The sequence below is a fragment of the Ipomoea triloba genome, chromosome 5 (genome assembly GCF_003576645.1).
Source record: "Ipomoea triloba cultivar NCNSP0323 chromosome 5, ASM357664v1".
In the NCBI taxonomy this organism is placed as follows: Eukaryota; Viridiplantae; Streptophyta; class Magnoliopsida; order Solanales; family Convolvulaceae; genus Ipomoea; species Ipomoea triloba.
Genome location: NC_044920.1, coordinates 19,750,233 through 19,770,619, shown reverse-complemented (window position 1 = coordinate 19,770,619; position 20,387 = coordinate 19,750,233). Strand labels below are relative to the sequence as shown.

The window sequence follows — 20,387 nt, the reverse complement described above, 5'->3', positions numbered from 1 at the left end:
GTCCCGACTCCTACAAGTTAGTCCTCAAAACATGGTTCCATTTTATTGTAGCAATTTATTAGAACAAAAACATTAAAAACGAAAGCATAAAAAGGATGTAAAGCATATTATTAAAATCTTGGGTTGCCTCCCAAGTAGCGCCACGGTTTATGTCATTGGCTAGACGCATCATACCTTGTTTAGCATTCAACCATATTCCTTGGTAGTGGGTAAGAAGCATTTTGGTACCCACGTGTTTTTCCATGTAAGCTTATCATTTTTCCACTTCGGTTTTGGTTTCATCTTTGATTTGACCTTTGCCCTTTCATCGTCATCAGTTCCTTCTTTCGCTCTTTCCTTTTCATCATTTGTGGCTTGTCCCTCGAATCTCAGGGTAATTTCACTTGAACTCACATCTATCCGTGCATGACAAGTAGCCAGAAATGGTCTTCCAAGAATTAAGGATTCATGGGGATCGTCATCACCCATCTTACAAACAATAAAATCGACAAGCACAAAAAATTTCCCTATTCTTACTAGGACGTCTTCCGCTAAGCCTTCAGGATACCGTGTGGTTCCGTCAGCTAAACGTAGAGTTAGCCTCGTCGGTTTCAAACATGGTAAGTTTAATTTCTCAAAAAGATTTGAAGACATGATATTGATAGAAGCACCAAGATCAGCAAGAGCATTTCGAGGTTCCATATTCTGTATAGAATAAGGAATCAATAAAGCTCCAGGGTCACCCTTCTTTCTGGGGTAACCCTCAGTCAAACAAGCCGAAGATTCTTGGCTTAAACAGGTAAAATTATCACAAATGTCATTCTCAAACAACTCACGGCATTCTTTGTTATTGAAAAATTTTCGGATGAAAGCATTAATTGTACCTTCTCGAGCCATTTCTTTCTCTTTTGAACTTTTGATGTTGTCTCGTGGTAGCTCCTTTTCTTTTGGGCATTCTTCCGAAGTGGTTTTCTCCTTGTGTTCCTTCATTGATATGGTGCATGAACCGCTCGCGTTCTTCAATTCGAGATTAGGACTACAAGAGGTAGTCTTGTTTCTTTGGTCATCTACCTTACATTGACATTTTCCACAGATGGCATCCATTGGATCACATTTCACATGTTCTTCTTCCTTGGCATCGATAGCGTTGACTCTCTCTTTCAGATTGTTCTCAGTGTTACTCGGGAGTTGTCCGTAGTGTCTATCCGACATCATTTTAAACATTTGAGAAATTTGATTCTCAATTGTCTTAAGTTTAGCTTTAGACTCTTGTCGAAGACTAGAAATTTCTTGTCTAATCTCTTGAGTAATCTCTTGTTTCAGATTTGCCCGATCATTCTTGAATTCCATGATCGTCCTTGTAAGTCTTTCATCTACTTCACGGATGTCATCCCTTCTTTGTTGAGTAAAGCCAAGTTGAGAGTTGTATTGTGGCCTGAATTGGGTCATTTGATTTATATTTCCTTGGTTTTGATTGTACATCAGTCTGTTCTTGTCATTCTGTCCATATGCAGACTTGTTTCCATAGTTGTATTGTCCTCGCGCTTGATATCCATCATTATTGCTATTGTTCCAACCCTCTCCCTGTTTCCAATTGTTGTTTGATCTTTGGTTTTGTCCATAAGCATTGAAGTTGGAGTTCCTTTGGTATTCTACCACCTCAACTTGCTCAGATGCAGACGGAGAAGTGCAAATATTGGTGTCATGAGGTCCTCCGCAGATATTACAATAAAGTGCCAAAGCCATGCAAGGTTTGGGTTTTCCTTCCATTTTTTCTACCATAGCCTGTAGCTTTTTGATTTCGTGATTCATTGCTTCTATTTTGGCCTCACTAGCCACACGATTATCAACTTCATATATTCCTCCATGATCTCCTCTTTGGTCATACCAACAGGATGTGTTCTTAGATATTCTCTCGATTAGTTCTTCAGCTTCTTGCAAAGCTAGGGAGACAAAGGCTCTGCTGGAGGATGAGTCAAGCAACATTTTTCCTTCATCTGTCAACCCTCCATAGAATGAGCTAATCATGTCCCATGGGTGCATCAGATCTTGTGGGCATTGCCTTTTAAGAACTTTGAATCTTCGCCAAGCCTCTCCCAAACTTTCAAGTCTTCCTTGTTTGAATTCTTGTATCAGCCTTCTAATCCTCATAGTTTTTGTAATGGGAAAGAACTCGTTCATGAATTCACGATGCAACTGTTGCCACGTTCTGAAATGATTGTCGTCTTGGCTTTCCAACCATCGTGCTGCCTCTCCTATAACTGAAAATGGGAATAATTTTAGTCGAACTATCTCCTCGCTAACGCCTTCTTGCCTGTACATCCCACATGCTCGTATGAACCTTGTGATGTGTGCGTTGGGATCTTTAGATGGTAATCCCGAATATTGATTGTTCTGAACCAGTGTGAGAATAGTTGGATGCACGTGAAAGTTGGCGTTCTCCATTGGGGGTACATAGATCGAGTTGTGCATGTTAAAATCCGGAGTCATGTAATCTGCAATTGATCTTTGTGGTTCTTGAGGATTTCCATAATATTCTTCTTCACGAATGTTCTCTTGATTGTTTGCTCTGTTAGCTTGTGGTTCTTCAATGATTGGTTCTTCATGGTTAATTGGTACTTGTGGATTAATTGGAACTGGGGGTGGATTTGGTACGGTTGTGCCTCTTCCTTGTGGATTTCTTGTTGCGCTTGATGAAGCCATTAGTGATCCTTGAGTATTTTTCCTTCTAGTTGCTCTATTAATTTCAGGAATGTAGGGTAGTAAACCTTGATTTCCTTTTGCTCGCGTGTGCATTCACCTAGTAAAATTATCAATGAAACAAAAATTTCCGCAATTGACTAGAAGTAGTCAATTGGGTTAGTAGCAAAAACAAATAAAAATAAAACAAAATTAAGTGGAATGGATTAACATTGCTCAAATCTAGCATTCATGCAATCAAAGTAAACAAAAACATATGACAACCTATTGCCCTCCCCGGCAACGGCGCCATTTTGACATGACTATTTTCGCAGTCTAGAGTGAGATGATTTGCCAAAAGATATTTGTATGATAAAACGGAAAGTCTGTGACTCCCCGAGTGTCGGTCTCGAAGGAGGGACGTGGAGGTGTATCAAGTGTTCGGGAGTTTACTTGATTGGATTGTGCATAGGATTCGAGTGTGGTGAAGGGTGGATTTGTGAGTGAGAGTAATTCATTTGGTTGGTTTGAGTGCAAGAGAGTAGTAAAGTAAAAAGGATTTTGTGAATATGTAAGAGGGGTAGGGAGTGGATAGTGTTCGTGAATATTGCATAGTGGAGTGTCTAAGGTCATGGATTAGGATTGCTAGGATATTGGCTATTCAAGAGTGTGTTGTCTTAGTCCTTTTCCACCTTTGTGTACTAAGGCTTCTTTGACTTAGGAGTGCCTTCAAGCATCCAAAGTTCTAAGAGGAATTTCATCAAACACTTAAGCTACACACTATCTTACTATTCTTAAGAAGTCCATAGGAACTATGATTGTGTCAAGCTTCAAATCCTAACTCTAATCAAAGACATGAAAGAGTCAAGAGCTCAATCTCTCATCTAGATTGGCCAAATCCAAACAAGATCTCATCAAAACAACAATCAATAGACAAGAATAGATAATCCATCAACACAAACACATAGATCCAAGTTATAGAGATAAGATCATCACACAAGCAATATTCAATCACACAATCCAAATCCCTAGACTAAACTAGCTACTCATAATATGAAATTCAAGCAAAAGCTAATTTAATCCAAGAACAAGATAGCTAAAATTATAGAAATGAAATAGAAGTCACCTAGAGAGAAGAAGATCTTCAATCCAAGCTTGTTGTCTTGCTACAATAGAGATTGATCTAATCTAAAAAAACTAAGAAAAATGGAGAAAGTTCTCCAAAGGAAAAACTAAGAAAAGGAAAACTAATTTTCTGGGAACCTCTTCTGAAAATTCATCAAAGGGGTTTAAATAATCTCCGAAATGACAACCCTAGCTAAAATTCGCGCATCACCGTCTCCACACCTTCCACACGCGTGTGAGCGTGCGTGGGAGGCTACTAGAAAGTTTTCACGCACGCTTACACACGTGTGACCATCCAGTTGGGTCCTCCGGGGCTCCGTTCTTGCCTAGTTCGCTCTTTAAACTCAACTTTTGTTCCTATTTGCTCCCGGGGCTCCTGTTTCACTTCTTTTAAGCTAAAAGTAGCTTCTGTGCATCAGTTAGTGATTTTTAAGCATTTATGAACATAATTTACCAAGTAAGGATGCTATAGACGCGATAAAACACCCTGAAATGTGCCTAAAATAAGGGTATCTCGGAGTCTTATCACATAGTATTCTTAATTCATATAATTACGTGACATAACCCCAATCCTCAGCGGAACGACATTTACACCCTCTTTTACACTCACTATTATACATCATCACCAATCTCACTCCAAAAATGTTGATAAAAGATCGTCGGAATTTCGTTTGGCCCGGGGCTCCCATATTTTTTCATACCAAAGGCAGCCCTTCTGACTTCATTAAGCGAGGCTCTACGAATCATGCTAGTTGCTTGGGTGGGGGAGATGATGTGAGTCTCCATGATCGGAACCAAGTTGCCAGCACCATTAGTTTCGATCCTACGAAAAAAGAGAGGTAACATAGTCAATAATATGATTACTCAAAAAGGAATGATTGTCCGTCCAAGTCCCGTTAATCTTGAGGAATCTAATTCTATTTTTATTCCTCCTAATCAGGGTTGAATTAAGGTAGAACCGGGTGTTGCTATCGCCATCCCTGACCTAGTCCATCCTAGATTTTTAGAACCGAAAATCTTCTTCTTGGTCGAGCACATCATTAAGGTCATTAATGAGATGTCTTTCAAGATTTTGGATATCATGGGAGGAGCCAAAGTTGGTCCTACATTGAGTTCCCTGAATATTAACTTCCAGATTTCCCTTCTGTTTGAAAATATTCCCAAATACATTACGGTTTTATTGAATGCTTTTTTGGGTCACTGTAGATAAGACATCTTCAATCGAGCTCATTTCACCGCCCGTGGCCTCTTTAATTTCCAGATGGATTTATAATCTTCTCTATTAAGCCACGCTACTTCGAAACGAACTGGTGTCAAGCTTCTATGTGGCAGGTTCCCTGCTTCTTCAATAAACATGATGACATTCTGATCCGAATAGAACCGAGGAAGGACTACCATTTTCGCTTCGAGGAACGCTAACTGATCTTCGATATTTCACAGCACTCTATCAAGCTTTCTTCATTTGCACCACTCTATTTCCCACGGAACGATACCAAGTGAATTTAGACCCTGAGACACCCGGCCTAAAAGATTACAGTCACCAACTACTTCCGAGAATCTTTCAAGGTGGTTGGGGTTGATGGTAGTGCTACCCCAGTGTTCCTCGTTATTAGCAATATCATTAAAGTCACCTAGGACGATCCATGGACCTTGGTTGGAATTGGCAAGAGATTTACAATAGTCCCAAAACCTGCACTTGGCAAGAAGGTTATGCCTAACATAAGCAAAGGTAATATAGCAATTCTCGAGCTGTTGGTTCACCTTGGTGTGAATAGCTTGAGAATTGTGACTAATAACTTCAAGATCAATATGACCTTGTTTCGAAAATAAAAGGAGCCCCCCCTCCCCTGCCCCTCCCCCCGCAAACCCGAGAGGGTCCACCATAAAGTGGTAATTATAACCCAACTTATAAGCTAAATCAATCATTTTCTCCGCCCTAGAAGACCGAATTTCCAGGAGGCAAAAGCCATCAGCCTTAAACGTCGTCACTCTTGAAATATAAAAATTTTCATCATGAAGATGTTCGCCTGGAAAGCGAAAACCCCCACTAAAATGCTAAAATTATAGGTGCACCGAATAATCAAAATACTAGAGAAGCAGAACAATCAAATTCAAATACTTTTGGTAAATGACATATATTTGGTTGATATAAAAATTGTCATGAGTATGAAAGATATTTATAATAAAGCTATTACAACGGTCGAAGTGTTATGAAAATTCAACTCGCTAAAAGAAATATCTACAACAGAAGATGTTATGAAAATGCAAGTGATAAAATACAAAGCGAGTTGAGAAGTTAAAGGGTTTACGCAGAGACCCAATATTGATCATAATAAAAGGATATCATTTCATGACATTGTTTATCGCTATTTAATAAAACTAGCAGTAAATAATAGACGCAGTCACTACATATTTATATGGGTCACTAGTCACTTATACTTGTTTTTTTTTTAAAAAAAATCCCTTATGGATTTAAAGTTCTCAAAATGCAATAAGCAAAAATCCCAACATGAGGTAAAATCGCAACATGAATAGTGTAAAATTACTATGATCCTTCTATGACTTCACATAGTCAATGATTGACTAAGTGTTTTCTTCCTAAGAAGAAACTGTAGATAATAAAAATGTATTATCACAATTTCATATTATTAGAATATGTATGAAACATGATATTATATGCACATGCCTAGAGGTGGTATGTGTAATTGAAAAACTCAAGTATTGTCTCCACCCATAAATCAAATTTTATAAACCAATAAGCTTACCTAAAAATATCATGAATATCTTATATAATCTTCGCTCTTGTAGCATATTAATTGTTGCCCAATAAGTAGATAAGGACTCATTTAAACTAAAAGGATAATCTAAGGACAAACTCCACTACTTTAAAAACGTCATATTGAACACCATTTTTGGGACCAGAAGCTCATAAATTGCATAAGGCCTGATACTATATTTGCAATAAGTTTGCTTGCAATATCTAGTGATTCCCATAATGCAATATCCATGAAGTGTAAAATACGTTGGCATATTTTATGCAATATGACATTTGTAAGCTATTTTAAGTGTTGGCATTTTGATTGATCTCCATAATGTCATGCTTTTGATTGGCTATATATTTTCCTTTATTCTGGTATTGACATTTTATAAGAGTATGTATTCAGTACACTATGGTTATTACCTCTAAACCACACAATGTTTAATACTTCATATGAAATTGTTTGTGTGACGAAGCAAGTGTATATATTACCCCTTCTGTCTTATATGAGGATATTACAACACATGTTAGCATAAATAAATAGTAGGTATGTTATGAACAAATTTAGGCGTTGAAGATTTTAAGCCTAATAAAAGGAACCATTGCGTATACTTGATTTAGTAGATGTTTACTCAGTTTTTGACATATGTGTTAGCTCTATTAAATAATGTACTTTGTGTATATTGATTCACCCCATTAATATCTTGTCATTTCTTTACTGGATAGTACTTTTGTTTTGTCATGGATGTAAAATCACGACTGATAAGTTAGGAATAAGATAAGCAAAGTAGCAACAGCAAGCAAAGGAAGACCATTTGCAAATATTAAACCAATCCAATAAACATGAGTTATCATACTTGGTACAATTCAAAACATAGATAAGTGTACCTAATACGAAAAATCTTTTACCCACATGAACTCCAAAAGAGTGGTAAAATATTTGTTCAAGAGATTCGCTCAAATTACAATCTAGCAAATCTATTTATTGAGACCCCTACCTACGCGTAGATCAGGAAGATTGTTATCTTTAAGGGGAGCAACAAAATCTAAGTACAAAAGTAAAATTGATTCATTGGTCCATAAGAAATGTTATAAATACTACTCATGAAAATCATAAAGATTGAACCCTAAAGGTTCACAGTTGTATTCTTTTTCCATTAACTAAGTCTTTCCCATATAGTTTTTCTTAGTAAGGTTTTTAATGAGGCAACCAATGCAACATATGATTTCACAAATATCATATACTCTTTTCTTCAGCTAGGTTTTTTCGCACATGAATTTCCTAGAGAGTTTTTAATGAAGCATGAATATATTTAAATAATTGCTCATATATCCTTGTAATTCAATACTATATTACAATATTTTAATACTAGTCATATCATATTTATTAATTATATATTATTTTAAATTTTTTGTAGTTAGTTTTAATACTTACATAACATATAAAAATATTTACAACCATAAGGAAACATAATATTTATTGATGCGTTTTGAATTTACAGTAGATTCTTTTGAAAAAAAATTCATAATATTTGTCACCAATAGCATAATACATGTCAAAGATAACAACATATAAAACGTCAGCAAATGCATGTATATTTAGTGATACATTTAAAATTTTGTCAATAAATATTTGTTGACACTTTCTCAAGTTTCTTCGCCAATCATTATCATTAATGACAAGTATAAAAAAAAATAAAGCGTCAATAAAACTCAATTTAACAACGTTTTTATAAACTTCGTCATGCATACTTTTACTGACATTTTATTACATATTCGTCACCAATACCAACTTTTGTATGACATAATTTAGAGTATGAAAAAACGTCGGCAACTATGATGTTTAACAATGAAAATTTAATTTCATCATATCAATAGTACATTTCCATATGTCACAAGCACGACGATCATGGTGACATTTTTATTTCGTTACTAATAATTATCTGATGTTTTTCTTACATTTATAGGCATAAAGGTTGGCAAATGTAAAATTTCTTGTAGTAGATTTGGCATTCCACACAAACCCTTTAGGGACATGTGTCACTCGTGGTAGATTTGGACAAAAACCACATCCCCCGAATTTCACATCCACAGGTAAACCTAGTTTGATTTCTTTAACAATGTATGGCGGCCTTTCTAGCTTGTTCTATTTGGAGTACGTGAATGTCATTCTAAGTCTTAAGCTACCCGTCGTGCGGTGTAGAGCTCCGACAGTGAATGGAGATGTAAGACATGTTAGAGAGGGCATCGAAAATTGAATGAAGTAGCTCGGTGGAGATTGTACTATTGGCAACAGTGACAATGGCAAATGCAGGAAGTTTAGAGAAATGGGTGTCCATAGAAAAGAGCTTCGTTCGAATCAAACTCCATTTTCCCATTAAACTTTAGGCACGAGCGAGGAAGGAATCCACAAGGGATTGAAGAAGCTGGGTACGTGTTCGATAAGATCATAGGAGAGTAAGCTATCTTGGTGGTTTGTCTAAATGCAAGTACTCACAACTTGGCGGATACAAGAGATGGTACAAGGATCTCGGCGGCGGAGAGGGGAGGGAAGGTGGAGGGAATGAGAAATGAAAATTACCAAAATATCCTTAATAAACCTTAACTTATAATGGGATCTCACAACTTTGTTAAGGGAGGGACATTTGTGGCAACATTTGAAAAATTGGGAACATTTACGCCACTAAAAATTAAGGGGTGACATTGATAATTTACCTATACGTGAAGGGCGTAAATTACAATTTCCCTTTAGTAAATGAAAATAAGTAAAAGATCAACCCCTTTTTGTCAAAATAAGTAAAAAAAATCATGTTTGGACTATAAATAATATTTAAAGATTATAATTTAGAACTAGAGTGCACTACTCAAAACTATAAAGTACACTTTATAATAATAACTTGAGTTTAAGAACTTTTGAAAAAAAAATATTAAAATCATACAAGTCTATTCATCCCCCGCCCTCCTTTTAGAATTGTACCCCTAACCCTTCGGGACAAACACATTTGTAACTTTTTATATTGATTTTATCTTTCCCTAGTGCACTTTAATTTAGTATGTTACATGTGGTGAAAATTATTCAAATTGATTAATTAATTGATATAAAATATTTTCTGTCAATCAATAATGAAAAATATTTTAAAAGAAAATTTTATTTTTATAATCAATCTAGTTAACGTAATCTAGAAGTTTCAATTATGTATTATCATATTTAAATTAATATAAAAATACTTAGAGTTGATCGACTTAAATTAAAAAGTATTTATGACTATAATGTTAATAGAGATGATATACAATTTATTCTAGCCATTTCTTATTTTTATTATAAATATTTTTATCATGTTTTGAAGTTATTTTATTTTTCGCCTCCACTGACTGACATTTTTGGCTATATCCCTAGTATTGTCTTTTTGTAATAGACAATGGTTTTTTTTTCTTATTGTCTTTCTTATCCATTTATATTTAACTGTTGTGTTTTTTTTTTTTTAATATGCAATGGTTTATGTCTGTGGTACATTTGGTTGTAATTTTTCACAATAGTTTTGTCATTATATTTATATGCCTATTTATGATCAAAGAAAATTAAAATCCAAATACATAATGTTAAACATTCCTGAATAATAAAGAATTAATTCAAATTTAATTTTAGAGTGTACAACCATGTATAAGTACTAGGCTAATAATCAAAATTATTATGCTAAGTTATTTTATAAAAAAAATAATAATAAAATTCTCTAGCTAACAATTAACGTAAAAACTTAATTATTTATTTAGAAAATGAAAATAAGTTCAAGAGCATCAACCCCTTTTAGTCAAAATAAGTACAAAATCATGTTTGAACTATAAATAATATTTAAAGATTAAAAATTAGAACTAGAGGTCACTACTGAAAACTATAAAGTACACTTTAAAATTTTTATAAGTGCAACTAAAAAAAAATCATTAAAACATATATATCTTCAAGATCTAAATAATACATGGTACAAAAAAATATGCGCACTACCTAATAATAATATATACCATGCATCTTGTGTTCCAACAATAAAAACTCTCTCCACTATATACATTTTGAAATGAACTTCACTTGATTGAACTATTACCATCTTCCTACTATACAAATTAAATTCTAAACCATACTTAGACCATCTACCACCCAACTTAAAAAATGAGTTAAAGATGAAGGTAAAAATTTGTATTCATTCTTAATTAAACTCTAGTAATCCTATAATACAGGTATGAGACTTCGTGTTAGAGTTGAGTGATTTCGAAATCAATTCTCATTCTCTCACAATTAAAAATAGTAACACTCCAATTTACATGCATAGTAACAAGATATCAGCTCATTGTCGAATCAATGGGGGTGTAGCTCATATGGTAGAGCGCTCGCTTCGCATGCGAGAGGCACGGGGTTCGATTCCCCGCACCTCCAAGCTGTTTGTTTTGTCGACATTAAATCGGATTACTACAAAAGTGAGTTTTGATGAGATATATAAAAAATAGTGAAACAGGAATCAGACGGGGATGTAGCTCAGATGGTAGAGCGCTCGCTTAGCATGCAAGAGGTACTGGGATCGATACCCCGCATCTCCAATCGCGTTTTTGCAAGGCTTTTGCGGATGCTTTATGGATTTTACTCACTGCATTTGATATTTCTTCAAAATATTTACTCATATTGACCAAAAAAACAACAGAATTGTGTACAATGTATTATAGGGTAAATAATAATTAATTAAACAATAGGAGATTTTTTTCCATTTTAAACAAACCACATCGTAATTCATCATGTTGTAAAGTATCTTTTTTCGTTATAAATGTTTTATTTAAAAAAGAAAAAAAAAACTTAAAGATGTTTGAAATGGTACATATAAGTTTAACTAAGTTTCTATTAAGCAGCCAATTAATTATCGCATGATCTCTTGTTAATAGGTCATATCCCAATATAACACTCTCAATAACAATTATAATATAAAGATATAAACAAAAATGCATTGAAAATATTAATAAAAAAACGCAAGCCCTTAGGATATATTTAGTAATGGGAGAAATTTTAAAAATATAATTGAAGAAATAAAAAGTTGGAAAAAGGAAATTTAAAAAAAATAAAAAATTAGAGAAATGAAAAACATAGGAATAAAGTAACTAGGCTCTTAATTTGGCAAATCTAATAGTTAACTACTATTATATACGGTTCAAAGTTGGAAGATGCTCTAATTCTTTATTTATTCGGTTATTATAGTAGGTCATAAAAGGTTTAATTGAATTCTCATTCATGTTCACTTTAATTTGGTGGTAAAATTTATTTTATAAGAATAGTGGCAACTGATTGGATAAATGAATAAATATATAAGAATATTATGGGGTATCACTCATTTAAAACTTATAAAAATCGCATTATATATACAGGATAAATTAAATTATGTTTTCATTTTTTTTTTCATTTTCTCTTATGATCATTATTTCGAGATTTTTTGGGTTTAGTCATGTAAAGAAGCACAGAAGAATAATAATTAATGCACTCAATTCTTGACACTAGTTGGGAATGATACGCATGTCCTCAACATCCTCTAGATTTTCCTTTAAAAAAAAAACTCCACGTCGCATGACAAAACCTTGGAAAAGGAATTGATAAGTAGGATTTCTTGGTCATCTTTGGAGGTTGGCCATAGGTAATCGTTACTCCATGGCTTGCTTGATGGAGACCTTGCTTGATTTTTTAGTTGGTACATTCTCTTAGAGACTGAGAGAGAACGGCAAAATAGTCACCTCCACCACCACTGTTACATCACGTCAAGGCTCATCTTGTGCCATACAGATAAAATGAGACAGATGGAGTAATTGACTTGAACAACTAGCAACGTGCCTTCATGTCAAAATTGTAATTGAGGAACTTGACATGTGTCCCCTACTCTAACATTATAAATAGAGAGCTCCTCTAGCCTGTGAAGGGATCAGATTTTTCAGAACCTAGTATACTTCCTGATCACTATAGAGCCTCCCACTCTATATTACATTTGGACTTGCACTAGAACTCCAACATTATTAATAATATGTCTACTACATGCATGAGTATATTTCCACATCATATATCTCTATAACATTCACTCTGTTGCGAGAGAGGCCTTTTCTATATCAGGTTGTGGGGAATGGTTTGATGTCCCGCCTAGTTTTCTTGTAAACTGTCTTTCCCGTGATTTAATGCATTAAGGTTTTATCTTCAAAAAAAAAAATATCTCTATAACATTCATATTACACACAACACACTATGTAGCAATAGTTATACCATGGACCCGTGTCCATTTACATACTGAATGTTCACAATTTACATACTGAATGTTCACACTTTGAATTGTGAACATTCAATATGTAAATTTTGAACATTCAGTATGTAAATTGTGTATTTTAGATTTGCGTCCATCTTGTAAGATAATCCGAATCCAGAGAATAATTTGCCCACTATGTAGCGCATAGGTCCAAGCTAGAGTTAATAATACTATCATTGGTTTCGTTTATGGAAATTGAATTTGTTAGGTCTCTAATTGCAACCTTAAGAAACTGCTTGAATTCGCGAGCGAATTAAAGCCATGACAAACAACGGTAGTTGCGCAGAGAAAATTAGTTTGTGTAACAAGCAAGGCTTTTATTTTTATTTTTTAATAAAAGAAGAAATTTATTGTAAACACAATAAAGAAAACAAAGATCGAAAAACAAAACAAAACAAAACAAAACAAAAACCTAACTCTCAAAGAAACGAGGTACAAACCCACAGCACTTTCAAAGTAATTTTTGTTTGAATAATGAACGTACAACACAATTAAAATTAGAGTTAATTCCAGCAATGGTCCTTCGACTATGTTGATTTTCCAAAATTAGTCCCCGACTTTCAAATTTAGGTCCCTTGACTTTCAAATTCTTTTCAATATTGGTCCTTTCGTCAAATTTTGGTTAAATTGAGGCCAAATGAAAGGGTAAAATTGTCCGTTCACTTGTATACTCGTATTTCTTCGGTCCTATACGCTATATATATGAATATAATATCAGTCGAAGAGACATCGAATGAGATTATATGGCTTCGATTGAGACTTCGACTGAGATTATATTCATATATATAGCGTATAGGATAGGAGAAATACGAGTAATAATACACTAAACATGTGAACGGACAATTTTACCCTTTCATTTGGCCTCAATTTAACCAAAATTTGACGAAAGGACCAATATTGAAAAGAATTTGAAAGTCAAGGGACCTAAATTTGAAAGTCGGGGACTAATTTTGGAAAATCAACATAGTCGGAGGACCATTGCTGGAATTAACTCTTAAAATTATCAATCAAAAGATTGCTAAATTATTCTGATAAATTACTAATAATTAACTAGAAGAAAGTCAATAACATTTTGGCATATCTGGAGGCGGAGGCAACAATTTCTCATTTGAACCCTTGCCATCTTTGACTATGAATGACATGTCCATTCCCCAGCTTAGGTGACGGTCGAGATGACAATGCATAAGCCATACTCCTATTGAAAATCACAACATAATATATATTATAGTGATGAGAGTATAATAAAAAGATAATTGTATAATTCACATCGATAAGCGACAAAAAGAGTTCTCCACCTAATTGCAAGAGAACTTATATGCTACACAATTTAAACTCTTGTAAAAAATTTGAATTGTATTTATACTAATAGTGACATATTATAAACACACATCTGTTTTTAATAGGGAACCGAAGGCTATTTAAAAGTTTTCCTAAACTCCAAATTTAGCAACTCAATTAGTACACTTTGACAATTAATTTTTTATTTATCATCACTCATTTTGAGTGTATAATATATCAAATTTATTAACTAGGAGAATCTAAATCTACTTTGACCCGACCTCAAAATTCTGACTTAAAATGTCAATTTTATGTTACATTTTTTAAAATTCCAAAGAGAGAAAGAGAAGTATTATATTGTTTAATTACCTGGATTATTTGCTTTGAATCTGATGGTTGTCCATGAATTCTTAGGAACTGCTATGGTGTTCTGGAGAGGTGGGTCCACTAGATTATAGTTCAGTGGATCCTTATTCTTGTCGAAATTACCAAAACCCCATCCGACAACATAGAAACTATGTCCATGCAAGTGCATCGGGTGGTCGATCCCGGCCACCAGATTTGTCCCCTGGAAGACAATCTCCACCGTCGATCCATACTCTAGAACCCTCACTTCCGTTTTCCGGTTTGGCGTCTGTAACACCGCCGAGATATTACTGGCCGTGAAGTTGAAAAAAAGAGGCGGAAAGCTAGGGAAGTGGTCAGAGTAAATGCCGTGAATGTGATGGTAGTAAGCTTCTAGAACGTCCACGGCCGGGGCAACAAAGCTATTGTTATTCACGCTCGCCGCGAAACGCCGCCCACGAGGCCCGGCGCACGGCGAGGTGGCGTTGTCGTCGCACGGGAGTGTGTTGAGGGACACGGTGAAGAATAAATTGGTGGAAACATCCAACGGGACGTTTATCGGGTGGGCGGCGTCGCCCAAGCTACGGAGGCTTCCGGTGAAGTTAACGGAGGCGGTGATGTTGGAAACGCCGGGGAGGGCGGGGAAGGGGACGGGAGAAGTGGGGGTGTAGTTTCCGGCGTATTGTAGGGAGGCGGTGGTGGTGGTGTTGTCGTAGTGGACTTGTGGGGCCGTGTTGTAGGCCTTGGCGGCCATGTAGTAGTGGTTAAGGGGTTGGTTGGCGTGGAGTAAGACGTCAATGGTTTGACCGGGAGATATGGCGACATAGTCACTCTTTAACGGCTTTGTGTAAGCGCCGTCGGTTCCCACCACCGTGAGTTGGTGGTTTGCGATGGAGAAGAAGAGGATGTTGTTCATGGCTGCGTTCACAATTCGAAGTAGGTACGTCTTGCCATACTCCACGGCTAGCCTAAATGTATCTGTCATTACAAACAAAAACAAAAGTTATTAATTTTTCATGTTATAATATAATAGTGTCATCCAACCAAATAAACTATTCACAAACCAAAATGATTAGGAAATAAAAATCTCGCCACGTGTCTAGATTTTATTGAAGAGAGAATAAACGAAAGTAATAAAAATTGTGATCCTCATTTTTTTTTTAAATGAGTCAAAGTGTGTCTTGTAAGCAAGGAGTAAAAAGTACGAATATGTGTACTCATTTCAATCTAAAATCTTAATAAGAGTTAATAAAGTTAGGCCGCTAACCCGAACTAAAAAAATGTTGTTGTAATTATTTGTTGAAATGAATGGTTCATATTATTTTGATTAGTGTAAACTTAATGGAATATTTTGTTAACTATTTATTATCCATAACTTACTCATTGATTTTTATAAATAAGGTCTTAGGTTCGAACTCCATCCCGATCAAAATTGGTATAATTGTTAAACATATACTATGAATATGTTAGAGTGTGTTAAAAGAATACAATATAAAATTTAGCATGCACTTTGGTCAATTTATAGTATATATTCAGCACATATGATAAACTATATATGTCAATTATCATTGTCTTTTTTAAGGTGTACTGCGCCAAAGGATTAAAATTGCAGTGAAGCACACCAAAGACTAGATTAAATCAATAATTCATTTCTAACAGAAGTGGCAACAAGAATTCAATTGGGACAATCATAAGTTGGTCAGTTGTTAACTTAATTGGTAAAGGCTATTGTTTCATGATTTTTACAACTAGGCAACACTTTTGTATTCCTTTTTCACCAAGAGAATACACCTAACGACAATTATGCATGTACTCATTCAATATACACAATAATTTAATTTTTATTTTGTTTCAACAAATTTAATAAGTTTTGAGATGTTTTAGATAATTCTGTTAAAGCTAAGCTTATTATTTAATTTGTATGATTTAAAATCGAGATCTTATTCAAGAAGGGTTGAGATTTTTCACGTAAATCTAATGCTGGTACTATACCTTCTAATTTTTATTTACTTATTTTTTATTTTTTATTTTTTTGTATTAATATGATAAAAATAGCTACTAGTTAGCTAACAAGTTTATTTTTTTTTTCATTTTAAAAAATTCAAAGGAAAATTTGTATGAAATACTTTTTTTGGAGCAGGGATAGAATTCTCCAGGTTGGCCATTGATAAGGAAAGCATCGGAGGCGTTAGGATCTCCGCCGTTAGTAAGGAACTCATTTAGAACCGTTTGTATTTGACTCTTCCACCACTCCGCTGCATTTCAGACATTTGTTCAAATTAATGACCACATTTTTATTAAATAATAGAGAATTATTTCCACTTTTGATCATATGAACACAATGTCATTTTCATATTTAATCTCTAACTATTTTTTTGCCACATTTTAAATATAATTAAAAGAATGCCACATTTTAAATATAATTAAAAGAAAAGTAGTCTTTCTAATAAAAGCTCCTATAGTAAATAGGCATAATGCACCATATTTGTAGTTTAGAACTATACTATCTTGATTTAGCACTTTGAAGGGAAAACGTTTGGCTCTGAACTAGAAATACGATTTCTTTACACTATTTACCAAAAAAAAATTGTTAGAAGACCAAATGGAAGAACAACTAAAGATATATACTTGTGAAATAACTTAATAGTCATATGATCAATAATAGTGAAAATAATTTGAATAATTAGCTAATTATGACAAAAATGATTTATTTAACTTATTTATACCTAGTATGATTGGAATTTCAGCATGAGGCTTAGGAAAGGGATATTTTGTTCCCTTTTTGGGGTAAATTACAATGGCTCCATGAACTGTGGCTCGTGTCCAATCACTATGAGCATGCCACCACAATGTACCTTCCTCATCTGACAACTCAATTTTTTGTCTGAAGCTTTGACCCGGTCGGATAGGACACTGAGTTATATAATTTGGACCATCTGACCATGGATATCTCGGTTGTTTTACGCCATGCCTATGTAATAACAATGACCATAGCTAAATTCAGTGAAAAATAATTTTATTTTTGAATTATATTGTTAGGTTCAGTTCTCACTTTATGTATTTAGTAGTAGTGTCGTGTATTTATTATGTGTGTGAGAGTTTAGTCTTATTAATTTAGAGTTATTCTGCCAAGCACCTTGTGCTCAGATGACATGTAGTGACTCTTGCATGTGGGAGGTTATGAAATCGAGTCTCGGGCGAATTGACTCTTTAAACAGATACTACAATGTAATATGGTAAGTTGTATTTAAAAATAAAAATAAAAATTTAGAGTTATTCTAATTGATTGAATATGATTAGTTCATGAAAAAAAAAACAAAAACAAAAGAAGTAATTTTATTGTCACATTTATCAATTCAAGATATTATAATTTGTAAATCATTAACGAAATACATTTAAAAGAAAGATTATTTATTAAATTAAACTCATCATATCAAATTAACTTATGGATGTTATAACTTATAAGACTTAACCACTTAGCCTCGTTAATATTTTAGTGACTTGGTGATATGATTTTGATGATATTGCACTCATATACACAGTATTTTTCAGTTTCCATTGTGAAAATATCAAATAAATATGTCAGTAAAATGAAGTTTAATTAATCATGAATAGTCAAAGAATCTGACTCAAGCCGCATAGTTGTTGCTTTAGGTTGAGAAAGTATGTATGAACAAATATTATATTGTAACAGAGTCAGTAGTACTAAAAAACAAATTAACATTAAAAAACATAAATTTAATAATTAAAATGGAATATACGAACCAGTGAATGGTTATATTTTGATTTCCTTTATTATATACATCCACGATGAGTATGTCTCCCTTATGCATGTATAGAGTTGGGCCAGGGAATGATCCATTCACAGTCAATATGTTCTTGCTGCTGCATAGCCTTGTATATGGAGTTTCTTCCACCTACAACCATTAAATATTGTTAAATTTCTTCATATTATTATGTTACGTTGCATCACATATAAATGAACCTATGTATAGTAGTTTCATCCTACATATAATTACTATATAAAATATAAATATGTAATCAAATGAGAACATAGTCGTCCTCCAATAAAAAGTGATGTTGGATTTCAACAAGTTCATCAATGGCGGAAGAGTTTAGTGAAAAAACACGGGCTTACATTTATAAAAAAGACCCCGTCATTTTTCTCCTTATTTTCTAACCAACCCTTCACAATTATCAACATATATAGATTGATGAATTATATTAGTCATTACTTTTGACATAAAAGTTTGTTCTCACATGAATCCTCCCTTATATATATATATATATATATATATATATATATATATATATATATATATATAAATGCACCACACACCAAAAAAATGCACTACACCGCACGAGACCTAATGGTGTATTTCCGAACACTCTATGGTGCATTTAATTTATGTGTACTTAATGGTTAGTGACCGCTGTGGAACCTGACCCCTCTCTCTCTCTCTTAGTGATCAAATGAGACCTCCTCCCCACCAGACCTAAACATGAATGCACACGATCTAAAATTTTAGCCACACAATGCACATAATCTACTTCGGGTGGAGTAGTTCATGTGCATTTGTGTAGTACTTTGTGAGCATCAATGTTGAGTCTTATGGTCTTATGGGAGAGTGGTCTTATTGGAACACCACCCTATATATATAGACACACATGAGAATTGCTGGAAAAATAAAAATGTGTATATATTTAATTTTATTATGAATGAGTTGGGAAGAGGGTGAATATATATATACTTACAATGAATGTGTGATGATGGGTTGTTCTGGCTTGGGTATGCAGAATGGCACCAAGGAGGAGAACTCCAAACAGTTGCAGAACAAAAAGCTTCATAATCAAACACAGTTTTTAACAACAAAGGAATTAAGGTTGCTGATCTAAAATTGTCTAAAATGCTCAATGTATTTATAGGCTACATCTGCTACCTTTGCTTCTAGACAAGTCAAAGACCTCCCTGTTAGAAGAAATGATATTGTATTTTTCTTTCTTGCTTTCTAAACTTTCAGTCAATTCGTCACTATTAAAAACAAGACCAATCTAATCTTTGCAATAAAGTAAAATAAAATACCACAATGAAAATGACAGAAGCTTCTCAAATTAAATTACTTGTATATATAAACTGGATAAAGCCCATAAAAGGGAGCATAATAATGGTTAGGCTAAATTCCATGTCTTCTTTTTTGTTTTTATGATGAGGAAACATGCCGTCTTTGTTCGAAAGTTTGTACTAAGTAAATCTTACATGTGTAATATATGGGTCACGTGTGAGACCGTCTCACGGATTCTTATTCGTGAGACGGTCGGGTCGGGTCAAAACACCATGCAAATGTCATACTTATATGTGCAAATCTCATACTTATATGCTCAAATATAACACTAATCAAAAATACAATTTTTGTTACTTATAAGAGAAAATGTAATACATTTTTCATAATAAGTAATGTTGACAAGTGCATTTCACTTATAAGGGCAAATATAATACTTTTGTGGAAAAATGTAATACTTTTAAATCGAAATGTAAAAGTATTGTATTTTCCCTTAAAAGTATTACATTATCCTAATAAGTAACAAAAATTTTATTCTTGATTAGTATTACATTTGAGCATATAAGTATGATATTTGTGCATATAAGTGTTACATTTGCATCGTGATCCAACCCGATCCGACCCGTCTCATGGTGAGACGGTCTCACACAAGTTTTTGCCGTAATATATAATCTGCAAGATTGTAAATTATATATAGGAAAGACAAACTGTATTAAAAATACCTTGTATGATGGGCTTAATCGAGAGAGGTCTTGATAAAAATCAAACTCGTAACTTTTAAACACGAGAATCATACTCCATTCATTTGAACCTATGTTTTGGACAAATTCCATGCTTTTGTAATCA

At 34.0% G+C, this 20,387-nt stretch overlaps 1 protein-coding gene and 2 non-coding genes across 3 annotated transcripts; 2 read left to right on the top strand and 1 right to left on the bottom strand.

Annotated features, from left to right (window-relative positions):
* Positions 1 to 10,894: 10,894 nt before the first annotated feature.
* Positions 10,895 to 10,967, top strand: TRNAA-CGC. The gene has a single exon. It is a non-coding gene; the product is annotated as a tRNA-Ala (tRNA).
* Positions 10,968 to 11,055: 88 nt separating this feature from the next.
* On the top strand, positions 11,056 to 11,128 carry TRNAA-AGC. The gene has a single exon. It is a non-coding gene; the product is annotated as a tRNA-Ala (tRNA).
* Positions 11,129 to 13,919: 2,791 nt separating this feature from the next.
* LOC116019792 (laccase-14-like) lies at positions 13,920 to 19,331 on the bottom strand. Its single transcript, XM_031260126.1, has 6 exons — positions 19,237 to 19,331; positions 18,247 to 18,398; positions 17,208 to 17,452; positions 16,608 to 16,736; positions 14,506 to 15,459; positions 13,920 to 14,053 (listed from the first exon to the last, which is right to left on the bottom strand). Exons 1-6 carry the CDS (start codon positions 19,327 to 19,329, stop codon positions 13,920 to 13,922), a joined length of 1,707 nt encoding a protein of 568 aa, XP_031115986.1. The 5' UTR covers positions 19,330 to 19,331.
* Between the last annotated feature and the right edge of the window lie 1,056 nt (positions 19,332 to 20,387).